Source organism: Abrus precatorius, unplaced genomic scaffold (assembly GCF_003935025.1).
Source record: "Abrus precatorius isolate BTA unplaced genomic scaffold, Abrus_2018 Scaffold2, whole genome shotgun sequence".
Classification (NCBI taxonomy): domain Eukaryota; kingdom Viridiplantae; phylum Streptophyta; class Magnoliopsida; order Fabales; family Fabaceae; genus Abrus; species Abrus precatorius.
In genome coordinates, this window is record NW_020874362.1 from 10,174,650 (window position 1) to 10,183,853 (window position 9,204).

At 34.5% G+C, this 9,204-nt stretch overlaps 2 protein-coding genes across 4 annotated transcripts; one reads left to right on the forward strand and one right to left on the reverse strand.

Moving 5' to 3' along the window:
- The first annotated feature begins 252 nt into the window (after positions 1–252).
- On the forward strand, positions 253–3,692 carry LOC113859062 (cadmium-induced protein AS8). 3 transcript variants are annotated; one of them, XR_003503497.1, is made up of 5 exons: positions 253–428; positions 1,091–1,342; positions 1,618–1,818; positions 3,243–3,348; positions 3,454–3,692. XR_003503497.1 is itself a non-coding variant. In XM_027491876.1 (4 exons), the coding sequence occupies exons 2-4, from the start codon at positions 1,102–1,104 to the stop codon at positions 3,462–3,464; spliced, it is 528 nt and encodes a 175-aa protein (XP_027347677.1). In that variant the 5' UTR covers positions 299–393; positions 1,091–1,101; the 3' UTR covers positions 3,465–3,578. The 3 variants fall into 3 exon arrangements, 2 of the variants coding, with proteins under 2 accessions (XP_027347677.1, XP_027347678.1); XM_027491876.1 differs by lacking the exon at positions 3,243–3,348 and having other exon boundaries at positions 299–393; positions 1,091–1,341; positions 1,542–1,818; positions 3,454–3,578; XM_027491877.1 differs by having other exon boundaries at positions 393–428; positions 3,118–3,524.
- Positions 3,693–4,871: 1,179 nt separating this feature from the next.
- LOC113859007 (transmembrane protein 45B-like) lies at positions 4,872–8,881 on the reverse strand. The gene is made up of 3 exons (XM_027491823.1): positions 8,840–8,881; positions 7,759–8,195; positions 4,872–5,471 (listed from the first exon to the last, which is right to left on the reverse strand). Exons 2-3 carry the CDS (start codon positions 8,103–8,105, stop codon positions 4,982–4,984), a joined length of 837 nt encoding a protein of 278 aa, XP_027347624.1. The 5' UTR covers positions 8,106–8,195; positions 8,840–8,881; the 3' UTR covers positions 4,872–4,981.
- Between the last annotated feature and the right edge of the window lie 323 nt (positions 8,882–9,204).

Sequence of the window (9,204 nt, forward strand, 5' to 3'; positions counted from 1 at the left end):
TTAACGTTTTACTCTGTCTAATGTTATTTTTAAAATATAGACTGTTTATACTTTCTCTCTATTCAGTTAGATTTTTTTAATTAAAAAAATAGTCATATAATTCACAGTATACTTGCCACTTTTATTACAATCTTTGCCAGTTATATAAAGTAAATCAAAATAACACAATCAGTGCCTTGCATTCAAACCAGAGTTTCGGTAATGACTATTTGCTTCTGCTACTTTATTATCCTTTCTTTTTTATTTGTTGTTAATATTATGATTATCATTTGGTTTTGTTGAAAAATCTAGAATCCTCTCTTTGGTTCTTTTTCCCCTCCACGAGGGTTTATCTTTCTCTTTGGTTTCGTCAGAAAGGTTGGAAACTTGTGTTGAGCACATCATCGTTTATTGGTACTCAATAATAGTGTTTCTTACTCTTTGCCCTCGTAAGTATTCAAAAATATGTTTCGATTTTATGTTTGCTTGCTGTTATCGTTCCTTGGGAAATTGGCCGAAAGAATGACAAAACGTTGGGAACCTTTTTCACTTCAGAATCAATATTAAGATACTTATCTTGGAGCTCTTTAGTGTTTTTCTTTTGATATATGAAGTGTTCTCTAATTTGTTAATGTTTGTTTGGCTAATTTGGTTAATTAGATTGCTTATCCTTGACATGGAGATGGGACACCTCTGTGGATTAGCACACAAGATTTAATTATGAGTCTTTGAGTGTATGGAAGATTTAAGATGCTATCGTTATAAGTGGCCTTGTAAAGATCTTGTCTGGTTATCCTATGCATATTGTCAACAAGTTCAAATTGTTGCTATGTTGGTGCTCATATATATGCTTCAGAAACACAATGTCGATGATTATAATAGAATCTTGACTTCTTGACCCTGTTTATTGGGTGACATTCTGGTTGGTCACTGGCTTGTGAATGCGTTAAATATCTAATGTTAGTTTCACCATTAAAACTTATAATACCACGAATGCTCGCCATTATACTGAAGTCATGAATGTTTGATTATGATTAACCAGCTGGCCATTGGTATTTCAGCATACATATATAACTTTTTAGATATATTTCTTGCTTATCACTGTTCTCAGGTCCATTGCGAATGATTATAAAAGGATTATTTAGAAGATATGAAAGATGGAACCCTGTTCATCCAACTTATGGAGCCTTTTGGGGAATGGGTGTGGGCATTGGTTGTGGTGTCGGATGGGGTCCTGGGTTTGGCCCTGAAGTGATAGGCTATGTTGGAGCTGGTTGTGGCGTTGGATTCAATGTAGGCATCACTTTTGCTGGCTTTGGAGTTGGCCTTCCAGCTAAGTTTATCTTCGAAGCTCCATATAATGGTAAATCTCTGTTATTAATGAAGCAGTTGATTGCTTTCTAAAAGTGTCACTTGATGCATAAAAGTTAAGTCTAAGTTTTTGTTTGCATTTAGGGGTCATTGAGAAATTTATTGCTCAAACAGTAGATACAGATATTATATTATTTTTCAATCTATGACTCCAAATCTTATGCAATTTATGTATGATTTATTTTAATCCGGCTATTATGGCAACAAAAAGCTCTGCATTGGAATTAGTATGCTCTGATGGTCTTCTTTTTGGTACACACATATCAGGGGTTAGCTGCATTAGAAATTTACCTTGTATCTCTGACTTGCAAAGAAAAGCCAGTGGACAACTTTTTGGATTTTGTGAGAAGCCTTTATCAATCAAGGGAATTGACTTGTTTGACCTGAAGAAGAGCTTGCCTTTGCTTACTTCATCTGCCTGCAAAAGAATACAAGCATTCCATAGCCAGTTCTTCAACTCTCATAGAGGTATTATTTTGTTATAGAAAGCAAAAGTCATTTATCCTCTTTTACCTAATATTTTTCTTGTGTGAACTGTTTGCTCTCCCTTTTTACCTTTTTATCTTGTTGAGTTTGTTTCATTTTATGTTTTTGTATATCAAAGTTTGTGATTCAACTCTTTGACCTTTTGAATGCTCAAATTCTTGAATTATCTCTTCACAGCACAGTATGTAGTTTAGAAATATCACATCTATGATAGGGTATTGTTTTAGTCAAGGGTCTTGGATCTACGATTGGCTTTGATAGCATTTTAAATTTGGGTTAAGGCCTAACTCAACCTTAAAAACTAGCTTGTGAGATAAAGATTGTCTTGGCCTTCATAAGTTCTATTTAAGCCATATTGGTAGTTGATGTGGGGCTTCAATAGTGTGAATTCTACCTTACTGTCTCTCAGTAATTAAAGCCCAAACTATAGCATATGATTTTTTTCTTGTTTTCTTTTGCGCCTGTGTGTGTGTGTGTGTGTGTGTGTTAGAAAGGAGATCTTTGACCTTGTATGAAGAGGGGGAAAGCAGGAAAAAGGTACAGGAAAAACTGTCTGGCTGTGTTTCAGTTCTAGGATGAAGCTATCCCCAAAGGGGCCTTAGTGCCTTACAACTGCCTCCCCAAGGTTTTTTCAAACATTGGGGCATGGAAGCTAAATTTTAAAATAATGAGTCAACCAAAACACATGCATTTTGTTATTAATGAGAATCACACAAAATTCACTCAATACTCTTAAATTTGTGCTGCTATTTCATTTTGATTTTATATGATAATGTTAGGAAACTACTTTCATTAGACAAAATGCTTTTTGACTAATCTTTCTTGGGTAATGAGCTTGAACCCAAGCTAAAAACAAGATCAATAGCAGAATGTTAAGAAATGCCCCTATTTTTGTGCTGTGTTTTTTTCGTGGTTGCTGTACCTAATGTGAAATATAGAGTAAAAATTATAGACAATAAGAGGTTGTTTGGAAAGGAGGGTTTTGGAGGGAAGGGGAGGAGAAGAAAAATTTTCTATTTTATATTAATAATTTTTCAAAATAAAAGATATAAAGTGATAGATTAACATAAACTTAATTTATTAATCATGTATTTATTATCATAAATGATATATAATTCTCTTAATTAAGATTAAAATATGTGTCCTCCCCTTTCTTCCTTTCCAAAAACCCTCTCTCAAACAATCCTTAGGTCTTTGTTTCCCAACGCTAAAGTCATGTCTTTTAAAGCTAAGGATTGTTAAATGTTCTAAACTGATCATACGTTTGATTCCAATCATTAGTTTTTTTTTGGCCCATTTTGATCTCATCACCCCAAAAGTATTCATCCTGCTAACTTGAGCTTAAGGGTGTTGGGAATGGCTTGTGAAAGTTGTGGTTTCTTTAAGCTGAATTCTTGCTGTTGAAGTAGTACAAAATTGGAGAACCTTTTGTCTGAAGAGCATGTAGCAGATGATGTCCTGTTAAAGCATCTAGTCTGAGAGAATGCAGTACATTATGTGCATATGGCAAGGGTGTGGTCTTTGGAAGATCCTTGCGCCACGGTCCTTCAATATGTAATTTCATTATCTGCTGTTGTTGTAGGAAGTAAACTTGACGTTTGCATCTCTTATTTGCAGGAAAGGATTGATGACTTCCACAACTGACAGTTTTGTGGTTACGTTTTTGACAAACCTCCTATTTTGTTTGTTAGCTCTCAACCAAAGCTCCTGTTTTTATAATGTTAATATCTTAATTGTTCTACTCACTCAATTCAAATTCACTGGTATTTACAATTTTTTTAAATTTGTTTGTTCAAAAAATCTCACACCCGAGTTTTGTAACCAACGTATTAATAGTCGTATGAAATAAGGCTTCCAAGCAACCAAAAACAGAAAAAGTAGAAATACAATTTTCTCACATAATACTTAATTAGCAGCTACAACACCAAAATTTGTTTATGTATGGACTTGCCTAACCTTAGTTCCTGGAGACAATGCATCAATGATGGACCGGGATCTTCTCATTTTTTGGCATGAACTGCATCTTGCAGTTAGTGTTTTATTTGCACTTTTGATTAAGCGAAAGTGAAAAATATACTAACTGCAGTGGATCACGGTCTATCAATGATATGTTCAAGGCTAAAATAATTACTTACGGCATGTTCTAGACCAAATTTATAAGTATAATGGTTAGAATATTATTTTATCAGTAAATGAGATTTTTGAATTTATAAATTTAATAAGGTGTGTGCATTTTGCAAAGAGAACTTTGAAAAAAGAAGCATAATCGTACTCTATACAGAGTGTTTGTTTAAATAGAAAATGCATGGACAGATTTTAGGTGGATTGAGTTTGACTTGAAAGACAAACAAAAAGTTTACTAATTTGGATGCTCTGTCCACATGTGGAAAGAAATAAAAAAAATGTCCATGGAGTCCACATAGAAGTCTTCTTGCCTCTGGAGACGGGATTTGGAGGTGGCATCAGCTGTGCTTGGGTCATTGTTTGTGTTTTCCTATTTGACAAATAATGGGGGGCTTTGTGGCTCAAAAGATCGACGAATCAAGGTGAAATTACTTCGTTCCGTACAAATTAGAATTTTTAAAATGTAAACATTAGTCAGCAGCATTCAATATTCTAAACTATTAATCACAATCCAGTCTCTGGGAGTAAAGTTTTATTACTTTGGCGTAAAACTGATCCTAGCATTTTTCAACATGGGGCTTTAGCAAATGATATTCATGCACCAAGCAAAGCTGAACGCTGATCATGGATGCTAGTATAATCAATGAACTCCGTTACATAAGTTTAATTTACAATATAATACTAAGTTTTGTCTAAGTTGTCCTGTGGGATAAATAATCTTATTTTGGTTAGACTATAAGATTGTCCGTAAAAAATTGATACAATTTTTCATACAATGTTTTAAATATGCCATGAGGTTATTTATGTCATGAGGTAACTTAGACAAACCCGTCATACTATCCAAATTGTAGTACTTTACATGTTCATTGTACATTTGGCTCCTAACAAACACTTGCCCCACATATGGACTCGTTTACTTCGATATACACACAAATTCTACAAGAAACAAGACTTTCAATACGTTGCGCTATTGCAGCATCGCCAGCAAAAGGATAAGAAATGTAAACAAAATAGCATAGCCCTACTTCATGCTTGGTCTACTCCAACCTGAATCAATAGCAAGCTCTTCACAGTTCCCGTATCTTGAGGCTGCAAAGCCATAGGATGCTATAGTTCCTACAAGGACAATGAGGACTGCAATGAAGAGCTGAACGTTAGCAAGCAATTCAGCCCGAACCTCGCTCCCTTTTGAATGACATGTGACATTACTGTCGTTGAGCCTACAACCAGATGGTAGCATGGGACCATAAAGAACAAAAGCAGTCTGATAGAACCAGATTCCTTGCAGTGTTATAGCAATGCCATTACATAAATCTACTGGGAAGCTGGTTGGCAAAAGGGCTCCAGAGACTGAAGATACAATGCAAAGCCCAATTATGAAGGCAAGAAGGACATGGTAATAGCCCTCTAGACCTTTGTGTGTTGTAGAGTGAAAGTAGAATAGAAGATACTCTGCACAAAATGCTGTGGCAGCAATCAAACAAAGAGCACCTTCTGGCAAGGGAAGATATCTACATAAGGAAACCAAGTTAGAGGAAGGAAATAGAGAACCGTTATTCATGGACAAATAAAGACAACTTAAGAAATTTGAAAGGTCGCTATAAAAGATCAGGATCGTTGTCTGACAAATTCATATATTCTTAAACTAGAGATGTGAACGACAAGGATGGAAAAGAAGGAAAAGGTTAGGATGCAATGATTTAACCTATAAATTAAGACAAGGTCAGTGGAAAATGAGCAATCTGTGGAGTACCAGACATTTTAGAACAAAGTATTAGATTAAAAACCACACACATACATATTAAATCTTGTAAATGCTTCAACCCTAGGATGAATTGGTGTTATAAGCATCTACAATACCTTGAGAAATTTAAAAATATAAATTTAGGCAAACAACGTAGTTATTAGCCCAACAAATATCTTTATGGCAGTGTTATAAGTGAGAGAAGAAGAAATTGACTATTAGAACTGAGTTATATGAGAGAAAAACTGAAATGTAACGAAGTACTATGATATCTCATTAATAATAATTCAAAGGATCATTAGGGAACTCATTGTCCATTAAAATCTTAAAAAGCATAAGAGAAAATTGAGAACTAAACCAGGGTTAAATTGTTAGAGTTAGACAACCTTTAGCATCAGCCCATACGGTGTCAATTAACCATGTAAAGCTAGATCGAACAAATAACTTCGTAAATAAAATAACAGATTGATTTAGTAGTGGGCCAGTAATTAACCTACAGAAAACCAAACACAGCTGCATTCTCACATAGATAAGAAGCAATTATTATTCTTCTGAACAAATAAGAAAGAAAAGAATAAGAAATGATTATATCAGCAAGAATATTAGAGTAGCATCTATTGTGAAAACGATGATAGGAAATTGATTAAGGTGATATGGACATGTGCAAAGAAAACCATTGGAAACATCGGTGAAGAGAGTAGATTGACATAACTTTTAGTCCAGTAAAAAACAATAGAAAAAGACTCACAAGAACTTTAAAGAAAAATATTAAAACAGACCTAACAATAATCTTGAATTTAGCTCACTCCTAAAGTTAGCTTATAGGAGGACTACACAAGCCCTTATAAGGAGTATTTTGATTCTATTCCTAAGCAATATTACACACATCCTTAACGCTTAGGGCTGACCATCTAGTGTGTAAAGTTTGCAAGACTAGACATCTGCAAGTGGCTCCCCATGTTAGGACTAGGGAAGAAGAACAAATGATTGACACTAATAAGAAATCTAAAGTATGAAAAGTATATGTTAGGAGGAAAGGAAGGAAGGAGTCAACGGTTAGTTAGTTAGTTGTTATTTGTTAATACCTTTTAAATAAAGTTAGAAGGGATAGGAGGGGGTTATGTTTTTGGTTTTGTAGAGAAATACTGAGAGGAAATACTGTTCAGTGTTCAGGGAGCTGTTAGCTCTGGGAGATCCTTGAATTCCTATTCTTTTCAAGGCATTAATAAAGATTGTCAGAATTATTCAGTCTTTTGTTCATCTTTTTCTGATTTTAAAAGCTTTGACCCTAACACCCCAACAGGCTGAATAGGCTCTAATACCATTTAGAAAACTTGGGTTAACCCACTTCTAAAAGTTAGCTCATAAGACTGACTACATAAGCACTTATAAAGAGTATTTTGACTCTATTCCTAACCAATATAAGATATTTTAACAGAATGCATTGTAAGTCAAGGAAGTGAGTGTGTAGTTATATTTTGCAATAAAAGATTTCTTCTATTGATTTGATTCCTTATGGCACAGGTTAACATTTTCCTTTAGTTTTTTACTCAATTACATTGCACTAACCAAAAAAGTTGAGTAAAATGATGGGAGAAATAGTGCATGTCATGTCTTCCAAAATGTGTTTGATCTGCAAACAGCCAGATGCAGATAGAATTAAGAAAACCAAAAGAAGAGATGCTAGCGCATGCAATCTTGTCACTAATCCCCATCGCTTCTGGTCCTACTTATCCTCTAAGTCTGCATCCTATCCACCCTACTATATTTTTTGTTTAATTTCCTAAGTCAGTCAGAGGAAAAAGATTATTATAAGCAAATTTTAATAGTTACTGAGGATTAGAATCAATAAGCATTCAATTTCTTAGTAGATTAGAAAAAGAAAAACATGGAAAATAAAGATTTGTATTGATTGTGGGCATTGGTCTGGCCTGATTAAAAGACATAAGATATATTAAGTTTTAAATGATGGTTACCAACAAATTAAAATTGGTTCAATACAACTTAATTCTTTTACTTTGATAATAATAAGAACAACAATAGCAACAACTAACCTCGTCCTTTCTGAGATCAGGGTAACAATACCAAAGATTAAAAACATTAGAAGCATTCCCGAGTGCTCAAAGTTGTTGAAGTAAGTGGGGTTCAAGACTCCACCTACAAAAAACCTGAGGTGTGTTGCAAATAAGAGCTCAATGCACAAATCAATGAAAGCACCAATTGAAATAACATAAAGCTCCAAGTGCTTGAACCTCCCATCAAACCCCAGTACAGGATTCCAGACCCGGACTCGGAATGTGTTAGGATTTGATGCATATCTCACCAGAGAGCCCCATATATGCCATGCCCCAACTAGAAGAAATAAGGTCCCTGGCAATATATGGCCTATGAAAGACCCCATCTTTCTAATTTGTTTTTACCACTCTTGTAATTAATCTACTGGATTATTCAATCTCCACCTAAAACAGCATGTTAAGCCAATCAACCAATCCTGTTTACAATAAAAGCACAATCAGTTTTCTAACTTCCAACGACAACTTTTTGTATAAAAGTTCATTACAATACTCAGATTCAGTCATAGCAATAGTTTGCCAATCAAGCAATCAAAACCCTTTTTTGTTTCTCGATATTCTCTTGAGCAAGACCAATCTTCAGCATCAACTTTCATTTGTTTTAAAGTTACGAAAGTTAATTCTCACACTTTCATATAAAAATACACGTTCTGATTAGTTCAAGGTCACATTTCAGTCACAACGGTTCAAAATCAATTTCATCAAAATTAACTTCATCCAACTTCAAACCAAATAGACACCTTAAAATTTCATTAAAAGGGAAAACCCAACTCAAGTTTCACTAATAGGGAGATCCACCTATAACTGAAAACTCGTTTCACAACCCCAGCAAAATCTAACCCATCTTTTTGTACCCATGACTAACTACATTTCGTTTCTCTTCTTTTGCTCACAGAGATCCATGTGTATGCGTGCAAGAAAGTTTATTTTTCTATAATAAGCTAAAAAAATCATACGAATGATTAGGTGCTTTATATCATATCATATCATATCATATAGGTCATAACAAGGTTATAAAGAGAGCAAATAGTGATGGAAAAATAGAAGGTTCTGCTTTACTTACTGTGATTGCTTATTCAGGGCATAATGAGCAAAGGTTGATTGGTTTGGATGCAGAAAGCGAAGTCCAATGATTGAGGCATTCGGCAATTAGAAAAAACTATGCTCTCCCAATTTCACGAAATTAATGTATGCATTAAAATATTTCAAAGGCAGTAGTAAAAACTGCAAACTACGAAAAACTAAAAAGAATGTGATTAGGCGGGTGGGGGTGGTGTGACATCACCCGTCGTTAGATGATAGAGGGGATTTGGATTTGCTGCAGTTGTATAAACGTACAACTGGTGCAGTCATGTAAATATAAACCGTTGGATTCATCTGCTCATCACCGGGTTAGAGTATAGTGAAACTCTTTCAACTTATTTAAAT

What these genes read in the sequence shown, in the direction of transcription:
- LOC113859062 (XM_027491876.1), top strand. Translation starts at nt 1,102, where the DNA reads ATGATTATAAAAGGATTATTTAGAAGATATGAAAGATGGAACCCTGTT. An exon ending in TCTTCGAAGCTCCATATAAT is followed by an intron (nt 1,342 to 1,541) that starts GGTAAATCTCTG and finishes TATTTTAATCCG; the next exon opens with GCTATTATGGCAACAAAAAG.
- LOC113859007 (XM_027491823.1), bottom strand. Translation starts at nt 8,105, where the DNA reads ATGGGGTCTTTCATAGGCCATATATTGCCAGGGACCTTATTTCTTCTA. An exon ending in CTGATCTCAGAAAGGACGAG is followed by an intron (nt 5,472 to 7,758) that starts GTTAGTTGTTGC and finishes TTCCTTATGTAG; the next exon opens with ATATCTTCCCTTGCCAGAAG.